At 52.2% G+C, this 16,892-nt stretch overlaps 1 protein-coding gene across 1 annotated transcript; it reads right to left on the bottom strand.

The window, feature by feature from the left end:
* Positions 1–4,210: 4,210 nt before the first annotated feature.
* ACER1 (alkaline ceramidase 1) lies at positions 4,211–16,685 on the bottom strand. Its single transcript, XM_054805542.1, has 7 exons — positions 16,263–16,685; positions 14,194–14,297; positions 7,682–7,796; positions 7,177–7,315; positions 5,929–6,066; positions 5,206–5,343; positions 4,211–4,379 (listed from the first exon to the last, which is right to left on the bottom strand). Exons 2-7 carry the CDS (start codon positions 14,284–14,286, stop codon positions 4,211–4,213), a joined length of 792 nt encoding a protein of 263 aa, XP_054661517.1. The 5' UTR covers positions 14,287–14,297; positions 16,263–16,685.
* Between the last annotated feature and the right edge of the window lie 207 nt (positions 16,686–16,892).

The raw sequence follows: 16,892 nt of genomic DNA, 5'->3' as shown, positions 1-16,892 counted from the left end.
TTTATAGAAACAGCTGAAGAGATCAGCTGATCATTTGATGAAAAATTGTTTTTTTGTCAACTGGTTTATTTGGCCCTGTAACGGCCGTGCTTCTCCTTACTGAGAAGCGACTTTTACCCACGTCTCCGCTATGATCGCTGGTCAAAACCGGCCCTGATTATGTGTGCAGCCACCGTGTGAGCTAACACAGAAAGACATAGGCAGGGGATCTCAGGACCCTGACTGCTGCAAACACGGTGACAGAGTATTCGCCAAAATACAACTTTCGGCTAATCAGGACCTGAAACCTTTCATCTGTCCGGAACAGCCATCGATATCTGGAAAATCCTGGCATTTGTTTATGTCCCTACAGCTAATTTTGTCTTATATGAAAAGTGGATAGCAAGGATGTAGGTAAAAGAGTGGGGGGAAAAAAAAAAAAAGATGAAACAGCTTTCCTAGCAGTTGTGAGGTGGGTGTAACAGAATTGCCAGCCCCTGAGTTGGAAATGCTGTGTTAAACCTCAAAAGTAGCACTTTGAGTTGAAAGGGCAAGACTTTTAGAGGTAATAATTCTTGGAGCTTGTCCCTTTCCTTCCTGGGTTTCTTAGCCCTTTGTGTTCATGGTTTCAAACTTTTGACTGCAGAGCTAGGAAATTAAAAAAAAAAAAAAAAAAATCAAAGCTGAATCAATGTTGTTTTAACATGACTCCAGCAGAGGGATCTTTAAATCAATCGTAAAGATTGCCAGACTGGCAATAAAATCCCGGGACCTAGCAAAATCCATTCTGTGTTCAAAACTATTATCTTCCTTTCTCTTTGAGACAGTTAACAAATACAGATCTTTTGCAAAAGGCGTAAGAGACACTCCAGTGAAGCAATTTCTTCTCCTGGCATTGTTAAGAGCAGAGACTGGGTTATTATTAATTACTTTTGCATTATTTATGCAGGTCTATGAATGTGCAATGGCCTTTACAGATAAATCACTCTGCCTTGAAAAGTTTCCAGTCCGTGAGCCAAATCCTGCAGTGTAAACCTGTAACAGCAGGAGGCAATTCGGTGCAGCAGAACAGGTAAGTGTTAATCCTTGATGCTGCAGGTCTGGTGCGTTATCAACATTATTATTTCATTTGTGTTGCAATCGCACCAAATAGAGTCAACCGATGCCATTGTTTCATAACCTCTTTAATCTGGCATCAGTTGAAAGCAGCAGCCTCTATCCTCTTCCTCATTCCAGCTCCTTCTCTTGCCTCTTTTCTTGTGGTTTAGGCAGCCACATGGCGAACCAAATCAGGGAAATGATCCGGGTTAAGCCTCATCTGGCAAAAATAAGGAAACGTTTAATTTTGACCAGGCCTAACTCAGATCCCTGAGCGTGGGGTTTGCGGCTCTTCCTGCCTGTTTTCCTGTGTTGCTCTGCGGAGCGAGCTGGCCAGTTACACCCGCAGCGGTGCTCACGCGGCCAAGGGTCCCGGCGCAGAAGGTACCGTCAGAGCTCCCCATGGCCTGGGCAGTCGAGAAGGGGCCACTGCTGCCTTTCGCCCTTTGAGGGCTCCCAGCTTTACCAGTTCAGCGTGCTGGTCATCCCTGCAGAACCCCTTCCAGCTCAAGGTGAAAATGCCCTGGCTCGTCCCTTTGACAGCCCCGCTCGTTTTTGTGGGGGTGTTTGCCAGCGCCGCGGTGCAGGCTGCACCCCGCAAGCTGGAGCCATGGCTCGCTGGCAGGAAGGAGGGACCATCCCCAGCAGCTCAGGGACCTTTCAGAGGTCCGACCCCAGGCTCACATAACCCCGTGCGGCCCCGGGGACACCCAGAGCAGCATCACGCACTGGTGTCAGGGCTGCTTCGCTCTCTCAGGCTACAGCCCCGCTTGGAGCAGGAGGCCCTGCCTCGGGCGCCGCGGTCCTTTTAAAGCTGCTTTGTGGGTTTCTTTTCTCTCTTTCTTTTCTTTTTTTTTTCTTTTTTTTTTTTTTTCCCCCCAGGTTCCCAGGGCTGGGGATTCAGCTTCTGGCTTCATCCAGAAATCCCTGAGGGTTTCAGATCCCCACGAGGCCTCTCAGTGTCTTGATCTGCTTGAATAGGCATTTTTAACGCGGCCCCGGCTGTCATCAGGGCCTGTTACAGTCACTCAACTGCAGCAACATTGTTCTCAAGGCAGCGGCGCCCGCGACACCTCCCTTATTACCATACGGCACGGGAGATTTTGCCGCTGAGTTTCTCCGCCGAGCATCACACCATCTCCGCGACCGGAGGCGGCCAATTAGCCCTCCTCGCCCACGCCCCAGCCTCCATCCCTTCGTGACTCTCTCAGCATCTCCGGTCCACAGGGTTGTTGGCGCCTGTCCATCTCCGGCGGTCCCCTCGGAGGTGAAGGTGACCCCCTTTTCCTGTGCCAGGCTCCCTGGCAACGCGGCCTTTCTTTGCGAGCAGCCTCCTCCACCCCCTGACGGGGAGAGGGGCTGTGAAAGCCCCGCTGCACTTTTGAACTTGCTGCCGGCGTGCTCAGTGGCTGCGCAGGGCCGCGCCGACGGAGGGGCTGAGCCCAGCGGGGACCCGGTGCAATTGCCCAGAAGTTATTAATAGGCTGTAGAAGAATGTGATGGGCCGGGGAAGGGGTGAGGCGGGGGGGGGGAGAGCAAGAGGGAGTGAAACGGGGAGGGTCAGCAAAAAGGAGAAGGGGTGATGGGGAGAGAGGCAAGAGTGATGGCATGCGGGAGAGACAAAGGGGCAAACAGAGGAGGAGATGGGCACCGGCACGGGGAGACAAGGGCGTACAAAGGCTGCAGCTCCGAGTCCCCCTTGTCCTGCACCTTGTGCGGGTGTCTCATCGGTGGCCGTGCTGGCAGAGAGGCATCTGACCCCGGTGCGGGGGGATGGAGAAGGCAGGGGGACCCGGCCTGGGGGTTCGGTCCTTGTGCAAGGCATCCCTTTCCCAAGATGAAATATTGCTCGGGGTTCATGAGCCAAATTTGCCATCTAGTGGCTCTGGGGACCATTGCAGAGGGACCCACGAGGCAGCAGCGGCCACGGGAGGGCCACGGCACGGGCTTTGCGTGGCACGCTGTGCAGCATCTTCTGCCTCAGAGGTTAAGCCCAGAGTGCTTCTGCTTTTGCTTTACTCACAGGGCCCAAAAAGCCCGTGGTCCCTGGAGTGACATTACCTTGTACTGGCTGTGTTGCAGGGAGCCGACCTCAGCCGCTCTGCCAGCCTCTTGGTGCTCTCCAGAGACAGTCCCCACTGGTTGTGTGAGGACCCAGACCCACGACATGGTTCAACTCATCACTCCGAGAACAGGACATGTCCTGTGGCCGTGAGAGCAACTTTTTTGCTGTTACACTGTGGGGAGAACCTGGAAGGCATCGCTCTGTACCCGCGGCACAGCAGCGGTCGTTCTCCGAGGCTTTACATCTTCTCTTTGTTCTTGCAAAGGTACCGACGTGTTTATCTAACGTATGGACTCCTTACCTCACTCTCTGCCACCAGCCAGCCTTTTCAGTAAGCAGAGAAGTCTCCAAGTTACACATTGGAGACTGTCAGAGCTGGTGGGGGGGAACGAGGGCCGCTGGCGGTTGAAGAAGGGGGAGAGCCTGGGGTAGAGCACCCCAGGACCTGGGTCAGCAGAGACTCTTTTGGGCTGTCACTCTGGAGGATTTCTCTTTATAAACAGGTTTCTCCATGTCAGAGAGAGCTTTGGCCATCCTGTCTGCGGGAGTGACTGCAGATAATGGGGGACGTGGTACAGTCAGAGGAAAGAAAGGAGCTCGGTGTAAGTCAGTGTCCATAGCTTTAATGCACAGCTCTCCTGAGCAAGACCACATACATCAATAAATAAAATTAATAATAATAATCAGAGCAGCCCCAACAAACCCAGCTGTCACCAGTTTGGCTTCTGTGTTCTCCGCTGTGCCCTTGTCAGCAAGGGGTGCCGCCGCTTGACTAACGCAGAAGACACAGAAGAAGCACCGTCTCCCTCCCCTTCTCAGTGGGGATCTGCTAGAGGAGGAGATCTTTGGTTCCCTGGACGCCAGTCTGGGCAGAATCTTCCAAGGCACCTGTGGGCTCCCACCCTGCTTCATGCCCGGCGTCACGAGGCCTCAGCTGCTCCCTGCCCCTTCCACTAGCCACATTGCCCTTGTCCGAGGAACAGGCGCGCAGCCGAGGTGTTCCCCACACAGACGCACACGTGTGCATCACGCACCCCGTGCCCGAGGGATGCCTGAGGGCAACCGGCTCTAGCACTGCTTGTGGGGTTCCTCCAGAGTAATGTAAGGCACCACAACAGGCCAAGAGTCGCTGGGCCAATATCCGAGCTTTGGCTTGAACGACGGCATCTCGTAGTTGACGTCAAAGTAGATGACCAGTGGGCAGCAGTATAGGAGGGACATGGCTATCAGCACATGCCTGGCAAGGAAACAAAAAAAGCCAGCGTGTGTTGGACAGGGGTAACTCCATCTGCTCCTCCTGCACCTTGTAGCAGTGTGCAGCGGGCATTGCCACCGTGAGGCTGGAGCCCAGGGGTACGGCAGTGGCAGGCAAAGGTCCCAATCCCGTGATCCACGAGGGCTGCAGGGAGTGCTGGGTCCTGCAGGGTTTGTGCCTGTGGGGAAATCCTGGAAGAGCTCTGTAAGCTGGCATGGGGGCAATTCCTTGCGCAGAGGGGATGGGCTGATCTAGGGGACTTAAGCCCCAAACCAAACCACCCATTCCACCCTGCCTGGCCTAGCCCGGCAGCACTGGGTATCTGTCCCGGTCATCCCAGCGATTTGTGAGGGTGAATCTGAGAATGTGCCCTGTGGGCAGCGCTTACAGCCACACTCGGGCAAGCACTAAATGTCTTGCCCAAGCAAATCGCTGTCTTTCAGTTTGGCTATTAAAATAACTCCAAAAACATAGCACTTCATGCAGCTTCCTGGGAGCAGATGCAGCCCTTTGAAAGCAAGATGCTTACCTGGAGGGACTTTTCGAACAATTTCACTTGCAAAACACCGTTTGGCTAGCACAGAGGAGGTAAGGGATATTAAGCAGTGACTAGGACCAAATCCTCGGGCTGGAGCCAGGGTGAGGAGCAGCATCAATAGCGACAGAGGAAAGGGGGAGAGGGTTGGCCAGAGATGTGACTGCTCCCTCAACGAGTGTCACATCCCTGCTGCCATCTCCCCTTAGCTGTGGCCCTTCAGCTCCTGAAATGTTTGGGCTGGGGTTCCTGCCTCTGTGCTGGAGCCCTTACCAGAAGCTGTGGAAGTAGGGGAAGTTGATCGCCTGCCAGAGCCCGCAGAGCCACCTATCGCTTATCCAGCTGCTGATGGCCAGTACCCACCACACGACCATGGCTGCAGCCATCCGGTGAACCCTTTTGTCATTGCACCTGGAAGACACAGTGAGGGAGAGGGAGCGGAGTATTGTGTTGGAAGGAAAGAGAGTTTTAAAGAGGGCTGGTTCCTGTTTGCAAGTGCTAATGCGAAAGAGCAAAACCCAGCAAGTTTCTTCCGGAGGGTATTCATCAGATCACAAGAACTGGAGAAGTGTGGCTCTCTAGGGGGGTTTCTGACCTTCTGTGGATGAGGATGATACTAGGAGATGCCAGGGCATTCCTGTCTTTCTCCCCAGATCCTGGGGGGGTTCTCCCAACCCCACACTGCTTCCCAAATCCCCCACAAAGGGGAAAGAGCTGCAGAGATGGCAACTGGGGCAGAGAAGATGCACTTGTCCCATGGATTGTCCCCATTCTGCATAGCACCTGGGCCAGATGCCTTTTTTGTACCCCAGTGCCCACAGTCCTGCCTGTGCCTCTTCCTGGGTCCCCCCCAAATCTTTGCAGAACTGATTGTCCAGTATGTGACTGACAAGTCTTGGGCTCCATTCACTGTTGTGCACAGAGACTCTGCCACGTGTGAGCCTGCCAGGAGCGTGCAATGGACCTGAAGATAACTCCTCTCAGCCCCCTCCTTACTTTTTCAGCTCACACCACGTCAGGTACAGGAGGTGGAAGGCGATGCAGTTGAGCGCGTAGGCATTGAAGGCTGGTTTGATGAAGGACATCAAGGTACTGATCACGGTGGTGACACCACTCAACCAGAAGAAATGCTTCCTAAAGGGAGTTGGGAGTGAATGTCAGTGCCCCCTAGGTTCACAGTATGGAAGGATAAGGATGGGAGAGGTCCTGCTCATTGACTGAGAGAGGGAATCTTTCTCCAGCACCTCCAATCTGTTTGCACATGGCTGACCTCAGTCTCTGCAGTGGTCCTGGCAGGAAGGCTGAGGTAACTCTACATCTGTAATCTGCCAAAAGTCCCCCAGTTAGTCCATGACAGAGCGGGGACCACAGCCCGGAAGGTAACTTGTGCCTTTGATGGTGATGCCAGAGCATGGAGAGGCATCAGGAGCTTTGCACAGGGAAGGGCTGCAAAGCGGGAGTCCCAGCAGTGGCAGGCAGGGGCTTGAGCCGTGCAAACATGCAGATTTGGGCTGACCGAACAACAATAGGGCCGAGGGGCCTTTCACATGCAAATCCCTTCCCAAGTCCCTTCCCCACTCCCCCAACCATGCCTCCACAGTGAACTCCTGGTGACCTCGTCTTTGGCATGGGAAGAGCAGACTTGGAGCAAGCCTTTGCAAGGCTTCTAACAGGGCTGGCTCAGAGGGCTCCAGCAAACCTGCCAGGGTGGGACCATCCTTTGAGCAAAGCCCTGCTGGGTTCCTGTTTCTGCTGATCCATGCTCACCCCGTCTCCCCATCCTTTCTGCTGAGCTCCCCCAGCCCTTCTGCAAACAACCTTTGAAATGTGGGGTGTTAACTTGCACCGGCTTGTCCTACGGGAAACCCCATCAGCCTTCAGGGAAAGCTCTCTGTGGATGGCAGGGGATGCTATGACAGTTTGACAGCATGGGTAATTGAATGTCAGCGCTCAGGAACATTTAATTTCCTAATTAATTCTGAAATTCTCCATGCAAATTTTCCTCCGCAGTTTAGCAAAGACAAACAGCTCCATGCTCCAGTCGACAGGAGCCCAGCACAACCCTTTCCCCTGGGAGAGTTTTTTACTCTTCCTCTGTCAGCACATCCACCGTTGAGTGATGGAGGGTCTGATCCCAAAGCAAACTGCAGTAACTTCAATGCTGACCCCTTGCAGCGGAGCATCGATGCCAATGTCCCATCCCTCCCCTCAGAGCCTGCAACCGTATGTCCCTCTGAGTCATACCTGCTCTTGATGCACCTGGGGAAGTAAACCTTTGGGTACCAAAAGGAATATGCCACAGCCAGCGTCCAGAGGATGGAGAGCTCATCCAAGAGTTGTCCCACATAGCTCAGGGTCATGTGAAAGTACATGGAGAAGATACCTGCAAGGAGCAAGGACAGCTTGTGTCAGCAAAGCTCCATCCTCGCACAAGCCCTTGGAAGTTCCTGGGGGCCATTCCTAAAGACGCACTGTTCCTGAAGAGCAGGGCATGGACCTTGGCGTTAATGGAGACTTCAGTGAGTCAGTCCACACAGCACCACAGGGATTTACTGGGCTGGAAGCTGTGCATCCACGGCCAGCAGGAACCACGCGCTGCAGGGCTTCAAACAGACGTGGCTGGTTTCCCACCCCGGCTTGCCCCTGTGCTTTGGCCACTAAGAACCAGCCTCTAAAGCCAAAGGTATCATGAATGAACAGTTGGGTACTCTGGCAACCTGTCTGATCTTCTCACAACCTGGGCACCCACCTACGCAGAAGAGCAGGCCAGAGACAAAATACAAGGGCAAGGCGCGTTGCTGACAGTACTGCCGGTTCAGGTAGACCAGAGCAGGAGAAAGGACAAAGAAGCTTACATTGCTGATCTGAAAAACAAGAGGCACATTTAGCTTATTGCATGATCTTGGGCAAGTCCCATCCCAACACGTGCCTCAGTATCTCCATGTGCAAAGAGGATACTGATCGCTAGTGGAAAGCATTGCGTGGAGGCAGGTATCACTCTTGGCACAGGGAGAGGGCAGAGGCGTTTCTCGAGAAGCGAGGCTGGAACTGGAAGGACAGCTATTGCTGTGACAGCAATGGCTGCAGACATCTGGGCCAGCAAGCCCAGGGTAAGCTGGTGTGCCCCTTTTGGGTGATGGTTTAGCTTCAGTTGCCCAGTTTCTTCAAGCAAGCTGCCAAAGCTCTTCTGTTTGCAGCCATCTCCCTCTCAGGTCAACCCAGACCTGCCAAAAACTCCCCAGATGGCTCCTGCACCTTCTGGCCTGCAGCCAGCCCCCTGTGAGGGGCTGGGTGGGTGTGAGGAGCTGGGCTACCACAGCAAGCCACAGGCAGGAAAACCATCGTTAACTGGGAGTGGGTGCGGTGGAGAGCAGCAGGACAAGCAGGACGTTGGTAGGTGGGAACAGAATTGAGGTGACATCCTGTAGAGTCATGTGTGAAGCCACCTGGCCTGGGGGGGGAAAGGTACTCTGGACACTAGTAATTAAATGAAGTCATAAACTTCCTTTAAACATGACTGGCAAATGAATACCGTGAAATTATTCTGCCCTGATTTCCAACTCTGCAAAATCGCTTCATTGACAGCCTTTGATTTGCCTGCGGAGGAGGGGATGGTACTGGGGCTCAGCCTGTTGCTGCTGTCCGGGGCGGTTGAAGGTGCCAGTGCTTCGGGAAATGGCAGATGCTGATGGGTAAAATGTGGGTGCTGGGGAGGAGCAGCGAGTGCCCAAAGCCTGGACCTGTCTGCTGGGTCAAGCCCACTCCACCCTGCAGCTGCGGAGGAGTGAAGTTTGAAATAATCCTTACCCTCTATGGGTCTTACCCTGGCTTTTTCACCTGATATTGCAAACTCGGTAAAGGGATATCGCGGGGAAGCACAGCCTCCCCAGGGAAAGTCTTTCTTGCTTATGAAAAGTTGGGACTGTGGTGCTACGTATTACCTGCCAGACAGCTCTTTGGGGCTTTGGAAGAGCAGGGCAGAGCCATCTGCCAATATGCCATTTGGTAAGCCACCACGGTGACTTTTATCTCATCCCGTCAATCCTTTTCCTTTCATTGTCCAGCTAGATGCTGACCCAGACCCCAAGCCTGGAATCTGACCTCCCCAGCTGGAGTCTCACCCCTCAGCAGCCCTTACACGCACCAGGTAAACTGCAAAATCGACGCTTGGCTTGCGATGTCCCATGGGATCCGAGTTTCTGGTAACAGGGCTGCAAATCACCGGGATGTTGTCATGTATATGAAACACGCCCTCTCATATTGCAGAGGGAAACACAATTCACGCTTAATGTAAGGTCTCTATTCCCTTCAATACCTGGAGATTAATCTTGAATTTTACTAAGGCTTTCATGAAACGAGTTGATGCTCCTATTAACAGCAATTCTCAGGCCAGATGTATCGGTTTTCTATAGGTGCTTAGAGCCAAATCCAGGCCTGCTCCCATTCCAGCTATGAAAAGAGAAGTGCTGGTCCCACTTGCACACTTGAGGTCAAACTGTTCGGAAACGATCGAGAAACCAACCTGGGTGTTAAAGTAACAACTGTATTGCAAACATTTCTTTTCCTGTGAAATGGTTAAAGAGGCTTTTGGAAGACAAGCAGGGGTAGCAAGGAGAGAGAAGAGTCTCGTAGAAAAGGCAACAGTATGCAAGCATCAGCATGCACGTCAAAGTGAGGAAATGCAAGACTTTGAGATTGCATATAGAGAGGTCTGAATCCCTGCTGCAGTGGGCATTGCGACAGTGCCATTAATTACACGATAGCAACGTTATCGCTTCATTAATTCAGTATGAGATGTGCAAGATCAGATATCAGAGGGGAGGGATAATCAGGGGAACCGTGCCAATAGGGTCGAAAAGATAGAGTGATTCCTTGCAGAGCAGCCAAACTCAGAGCTTAGGGGAGAGCAGCTACAAAAACCGCATCTGTGGGGGACACAGGGTCTTCATCAGTCGTTGGATCCAAGCCCTGATTTGTAAGTGCTGTCTTACATCTTCCCTCTAGGATGTGGCACGCTCCGTCTCAGATGTGGTTAGGAGGGTTTTGCTCCCACTACTCCCATTAGGAAGTTTTTTCCAGAGTCTCTGCTCACTCTGAGTCCCACCAGCATGGCTCCTACTTATAGCTACCTGGGTTGTACCGGCCAGGAGGCACCAGCTCCCTCTGCCCGGGATGCCAGGGAGATAAGAGAGTGGTGATGGAGCTGAGATGAGATTTGACCTGTGAGAGTGACTCAGCCCTGTGGTTTTCCACTGTGTGAGCTCACAGCAACATCCCACTTCCTAACAAGTGTGAGTTATCACTCCAGGTGCCTACACCAAGCCCACCTATATTGGTATTTACTTCTTTCACTAGGAGAAAAGCGAGACATGGCTCTAATCCTGGTGCATCAGCAGGATCATGGGAAAGGCCCCAGGGCTTCTGCAACTCGGCCCTTTGCAGCCTAAGATGGAGGGAGAGACCTACAGAGAACTTGTTTCATCTCCATCCACGACAGGGTGAGAACGAGCCTCCAGTAGGAACTGAGATGGGAGACGCTGGTTTGCAGAGCTCTGCCTGGCTCCGTGAGCACGGCAACAGCGCAATAGCAGCCGAGGCATGTGCTAGTCTTTACTCAAGACAGTCATTTTCTGCAGTGAAAGGAGATTTCTGCAAGACTCATTGGAATGCATTCATTCACTTAAAGGCCAGCGAACCAGCTTTAGCTGACAGAAGAGCCCACAGGGTCAAAGACAGAATGGAATACCTCGGAGGCTCTCCAGACCCGTATAGCAAGTTCCTAATAGCCAGACCTGTGTAGCAGAAGATGATGCTGCGTGTCCTGACATCACAATGTCACGCCAGTGCTTTGGGGTAGGAAACAGCTGTTTGTCTAGTGTTTGCAGAGCGCGGGGCAAGGAGCTGCCGTACTCCTGCACGGGACTTTCCGGGCGGGCGAGAAAGCGATGTGTCTGCAATGCCGCAGGGTCACTGAGCCCGTGCGGAGGGCCAGGGCGCACGCCACGGCTCTGACACACTCTGAAAGTGAGTGCTTCTCTGGGCGTATCTAGGTAATTTGCACCTGCAGTTGAGCTTATCTCCACCGATCACGATGAAGCATCTGGGAGCTCTGGATATACGGCAGTGTCAAAACTCCTGCTGCTTTGCCAGAGAGACTGCTGAGGATTTGGGTGTCATTGCCAGCATCCTGGATCAGTCATTTCAGATTTCAGGAAAGAACTGAGGGTAGAAAGACAACTCCCTGACTGATGACCCTCATGCCGCACAATACTGTTATCCTAAGAACAGCCAGAAGACAATAAATTTCTGGGTCACTGAGTCACTATAAATAGTTAGCGCTTTGCTGCTGAACCGCATCCAATCACGAGTCACCACGTATTATTAGGTACTTAAAGGTACTGTTTACATTCTTTGCTCATACCCTTGGTGCTTATTTCTAATAAAAAGCATCCAACCCAAGCAGACCTGAGAGAGAGTGAGGCTGGCACAGAGGAATTCTCAGCAGCACGTTGCTGCTGCTGGCACAAAACTACCCCGCTTGAGCCCCGGGCAGTGTTGGGAAGAAGACGTTGAAAAGGATGCTCCATGAGGAAGCCCTGCTGATTTAGTGGTGCAGGAGTCTTGGGTGGGAGCTGGCTGGATTCCCAGCTAGTCTAAAACGCTGGCAAACTAACGCTGAAGTCAATATTGATATAATTATCTCAGGGCAGGCCTGGGAGATAAGGCCCGTAAGGCTTGCCGCAGGGAGGAACCAATCTGAATATGGGGAACAAATGAATGGAGGAGAGAAGAGAAAGAGATCCAGGCTGTTAGGATCACATCTGAGATAGTGCCCTGAACCCCGGCTGGATCTGCAACATCCTGCCAGCCAGGAGGGAAAGCGGGGGATCTCAGTCTGGTCCGATTTCTATAGTCCCCACTGTAAGGCACATCACAAGGAGCCTGATCCTGCGGGAGAGCCCAGAGCATGAAGAGGGTCCCCTGGTGCTGCTGCAAGGGCTGAGAGCCAGGCAATGCCAGCCAGCGGGTGCAGGCTGACGGAGGGGTGATGCCCATCTAAGTGATGCTCCTGCCCAGTTTTAGTTATGAGGTCTGGCCCCGAGCGTGGTGCAGCCTTTGGGGCTGTTGTCGGATGCTGAGACAGCAGCATTTCTTAGGAGGGTTTGCTCTTTTGTCTCCCCTTCTTTGGACAGGACATTACATGCAGCACTGATGCAGGCAGCTGTCAAGGCAGGTTTAGATCTCTGCTGCTTTCTCTAAACAGGAATTGCATCTTAAAGACAGAAACTGCGTAAGCGGTACCCTCTGCCTGCACGGGCACTCTGCTGAGCCCCGTGGACTGGTAAAAGCAAGCCTGGCAAGAAGGAGATCAGTGCAGGGACCAAAAAAAGCTCTTTCTCTGCCGGGAAAGAGGTGCCCTGTGTTCACATATGGAAACAAGGGCTAGTTTAATCACTGGAAAAAATCCTGCGGGGTTTGCTCTGCCCACATCTCTCTGTGTTCCTTGGTATTGCACTAGTTTCCGTTTGTGCTGAAACATGCGTTGGAGTTTTCCTCTCCTGGAGGAAAGCTGTGTTTCAGTCCTGCCCAGTGAAAATTCATGCCGACAAGCCCGGTGCCTCGAAGGTGGTGGAGTACGGAAACACAGGAGATGGCTGTGGCTAGCAGGGACCTCAGTCCAGAACTGGGCACCTGGGTAAGATTTTCAGGAATAGCCACATAATTTAGAAACCTGTGCCACAAAGCAACCTAGGCAGCTAAGAGTTAACATTTTATGGGAATTAGAGGGCTTTGGGTCCTAAGAAACAGAGTTAGGCATCTGGCCACACCAACTGGTGTCTAGCAGTGTGCCGCAGAGAAGTTAGACACGTAAGTGCTTTTGGAGAGCTCCTGAGATACTTCTTGGTGTGTTAAGGATCCTGAGCCTTTGACAGTCTGGGTGTAAATCAGGATCCTTGTGATAATGGGGTCTCAGCTCCAACAACACATTTGAAAAATGCTGCCTATGTACTAAACTAGGAGGTTAGGCAAATTTATCTTCCAGAATGAATTCTGATTAAAAACATAACTTTCAGACTTCCTGCTCTTCGTGAAAATCAGCCCCTCTCCAGTGTTGCCAGTGACACTTCAAAACACAGAGGCATTGGCATCTCCAGCTACATTTGAAATGCTGATCCGAGCATAAGTGATTTCCGTACCTCCTTGCTCGTTATGCCTTGCTCCGCAGCTCTGAGCCCATCCGACAGGGATGCAGTGCCAGTAAACAGGCAACAGTCAGTTGGGTGCCAGAGGGAAGCAGGATTTGGTCTGGACTGGCAGATCTTTGTTTGTTCACTGTCTCAAAGAGAAGCGACTATATACAGCCTGAGCATCCCTCCTCTGAGACCCTGGTGGGGCAATTACAGCCAGGGAGCTGTGGGACTCGGGTGAAAGAATTATCGTTATTATAGGCAATTTATTAAAAGCAGGAAATGCTGTTAAAAAAAAAGAGGAAGAGACATTTCCATGAGAACAAGAACTTCTAGTGTTAGATGGTAATTGCCAAAAGTTGTAAACAAGGCCTTTGGAAGGTTGTAAATCCACATGCCTTACACCCCTGCTAGCCTGTAATTGCACTGAGGTAGACGGACACGCTTGCAAAGACCGGTTGTCTACCGAGTCCTCTGCAGACAGATACGGATGCTTCTAGCCATGCTTAAGCCAGGAGGCTGCAGTCAAGGGACTGGCGCTGGATGGAGCCTGAATTATAAAAGATCACAGGAGGTGAAACTGGCTCATGCATCAGCTTTCCTCTCTCTTGAGTTCCGGATTCCCAACCTGCCTGACACGGTTCATGCAAGTGCTGTCTCTTATTTTGCCACTCCTGTACATTTAGCTGGAATATATGAGCCCTGTGTGGGACTTACCCCAGTTGGCAGGAGAGCTGCAGGACTGGTATAACAGGATCTCACAAATCTGGGCTAAGGAGCAGCGCCAGAGTTTTCTCACTGGGAACTCAGCCCCACACGTGCCAGAAGTACCCCTGACCCCAGCTCGCTTTGTGAGCAACTGGCTGTTGTAAGCGGTAAAAGTCCCGCGATTTACCTGAAACTCAGAAAATGTTCCCCATACCAGCACCATCCAACACCAGGAAGTTCAAAGGAGGGAGCAGGAGGAAGGAAAATAAGGTTGTCCCATCTCGTCTCCCAAAAGCAGCTCCTGGGTGCCCGGAGCCGGCTGCCTTCGCGCCCCAGCCTGCCCTTCGGATGCGCCCGCACTCACGGTGTTGTAGTACTCCGCAATGATCGTCGAGCGCTCAAAGTTGCCTTCGCACCAGTCGACTTCGGCGCTCTGGTAGGAAAATATGCTCGGCATTGTCGGGCCACCTTTGCAAAAGGGAGAGGAGCGGGTTAGTTTTGCACGTGGGGAAGGAGTGTGCTGCACACCTCAAGGGAAAGCGGAAAAGCACACCCTGCCTGCCTGCCTCTTGCACACACACGCGTGCTCGCGTTGCACCAGCCTGCTCAGGCACAGCATCCTTACCCTCCTATGAAAGACTCATCCTTTTCCCAGCATGCGTCATGTCGCAGAATATTTCCTCCTCTCTCCCCACGACGCAGGAGTGACAAATCGCCCTAGGAAATGTTCTTGAACTCTGAGCTTGGGAATGGTTGCCGCAGCCCCGTCCATGGCATTAACACCTCTCATCGGGGGTCGCGGTGCTTCCCCATTTCAGCCCTGTCCTTGTCACCCTGTCTTCTCCCTTCTCTTCGCTTTCTTTATGACTCAGATCTTTCCGTCAAGAGGACTTCCCTGTACTTCGTGGGCTGTGAGCTACCTTTTGGGAGTGGACAACTCCACAGGGTTTACTGCTCATTGGCTCTGTTCTCCGTAGTCGTTTCTCAGCATCTTCCTGAGGGCTGGAGCTCACCTTATGCAAGCTCAGCCCCGGAGCACCAGCACAGACCAGAGTCCTGGGGGCACAGAGCAAAGGCACGGGGAGGCGTCTCTGCAGCGGCAGTGATTTCACTTTGAATGTGCTCTCGTGCAAGCTCTGTCCTCGTTTCCCAGTGAAAGGCACCAGAGCTTCACACCTTGAGTGGGCTCCTCACTGCCAGGTCCCCAGCCTGGCCGCTGATAGTGGCAGAAGCTGCAGTTACAAGTGGGAATCTAAAAACAATCTAACCTTTTCTCTGTTTTTCTTCCCCACGCTAAAGACTTTCCTATCCTCAGTGCGAGCATCATTTCTCAGCCCTCTTTTATTCATCTGAAAAAGTAAAAGTTCTGATCAAGTTTTCTGTTGGGTGTATTTTGTTTCAGATCCTTAAGACTTTGGAGCTATTTTAGAAGCTGATAGATGGATGCCAACTTTAGAGGTGTTTGGAAGCACCATCCAAACCCTAGCAGCTGAGTATTTGGTACAAGAGAGCCACAGAAATTCCCTGGAGCTAAGCAGTTAAGTCCCTGGACTTTATTGCAGTGTTGAACTAACCCATCCGGCTGTGCTTCTCTAGCTCTGCAGAATGAGCAGGTACCGGGGTGACACCAAACACTTCAGCAGCATCTCTGAGCTCCCGAGGCACTGGTAGTAAGGGGTGGAAAACAGACCTTGCTTTTCTTTGAAAATCCTTTCAGCTGTCTAACGCAAGGAAGGGAAGTTTATCTCAAAGCCACCCATCAGCTGATCGTGTTCTTGCGAAGAAACAGTCAAGTCCCTGTCTACACAGCGTCAGCTGAGCAACCCCGCCGAGGTCAGCCAGTTACTGTAGGTGTGCAGTGGTGTGAAGCTACCACAGCTTCCTCTGCTTCTCTTCCCAAGAAGAAGTTCAAAGGGAGAAAACACAGGAGTGTGACTCTAATACAGACAAGCTCTTCTGTAACCTCCTGCTCCAACCAGATAAACTGACTTGTGGATAAACCTCCACCATTCTCTTACAGTTGCAGGTTAATGATGCCCTCCCTTTAATCCAGGCTAGCAGGTTCCCCACAGCAGGTGAGATCACAGCTACAGAAGAAAAATAAAATAGATGGCAGGCAGATTGGTTTGAGGTCTGACTCTTCAAGATCTTGGGTTTCCATGTGCTCATTCGCACCACAGGGATTCTCTCCTCATCCCTGGTGCTCCGCATTACGCTTTTGCAGCGATGCAGGTGGTCGCGAAGGGTAAAAAAAAGAATCAGACCCAAGATGGTAAATCCCATCTCCTAGCCGAGCAGACCTCAGTCGAGAGATGGTGAAGGGATGGAGGAGACACAAGAGAGAAGAAAAAGGCAACAGAAAAATCAAAGCAGTGACCAGAGTGCCCAGCGGCCGCTGACTTGCTGCGCACCTCTCATCCTAGCCTGGCTTACCTGTGTTCCCCTGAGACGGACCAGCACCACTTCCACGCGGTGAGGCGAAGCGTCGGGAGCTCCGAGGTTTCTAGCAAAGCTGGAGCAGTAACCTGCCCTGCCGCTCTAGCTCTGAAGGAGTGCCCACGGTGTGAGCTCACCGGGAGCAGCCGCCAGGAAATACCCTTGCTCCGTCTCTAGGGAAAGCGTTGGGATGAGACAGGAGCCATGCGAACCCTCCAGGCAAACCTTCCAGTCCCCCAAAGGAAACATATTGGCTGGAGGGTTTATATCTGTGCACCCAAATGGGCAGGGGCAGAGAGGGAGGGCAGAGAAGCGTGAGCTGGAAAGGTTGGAAGAGTGGGTAGAAATGCAGTCTGAAATCATCGGTGTGCCCCTAGGCAGGTTACCCGCGCAGGCGCACACACCCCGATCCTAACCTTGTTTTTCCCAGGGGAGGGACTGATCCATACAGCCTCCCTTGCAGAGGTGGTTAAAAAATAATAAAACAGTTTTCACCAAAAAGCACGCAGCAAGCTGATGCTGCCTTGTTTTCAGGGGTTAAATTTGAGCCACTTTTCAACTTTTCCCCAACTACTGTTTTATTATCAACAATAAATTTATTATCAAATCACACTTCTAGCTAGTTTA

Source organism: Grus americana, chromosome 28, assembly GCF_028858705.1.
Source record: "Grus americana isolate bGruAme1 chromosome 28, bGruAme1.mat, whole genome shotgun sequence".
In the NCBI taxonomy this organism is placed as follows: domain Eukaryota; kingdom Metazoa; phylum Chordata; class Aves; order Gruiformes; family Gruidae; genus Grus; species Grus americana.
This window is presented reverse-complemented; position numbering and strand designations above follow the sequence as displayed.

What these genes read in the sequence shown, in the direction of transcription:
- ACER1 (XM_054805542.1), bottom strand. Translation starts at nt 14,286, where the DNA reads ATGCCGAGCATATTTTCCTACCAGAGCGCCGAAGTCGACTGGTGCGAA. An exon ending in TTGCGGAGTACTACAACACC is followed by an intron (nt 7,797 to 14,193) that starts GTGAGTGCGGGC and finishes CTTGTTTTTCAG; the next exon opens with ATCAGCAATGTAAGCTTCTT. An exon ending in CCCAGGTGCATCAAGAGCAG is followed by an intron (nt 6,067 to 7,176) that starts GTATGACTCAGA and finishes AACTCCCTTTAG; the next exon opens with GAAGCATTTCTTCTGGTTGA.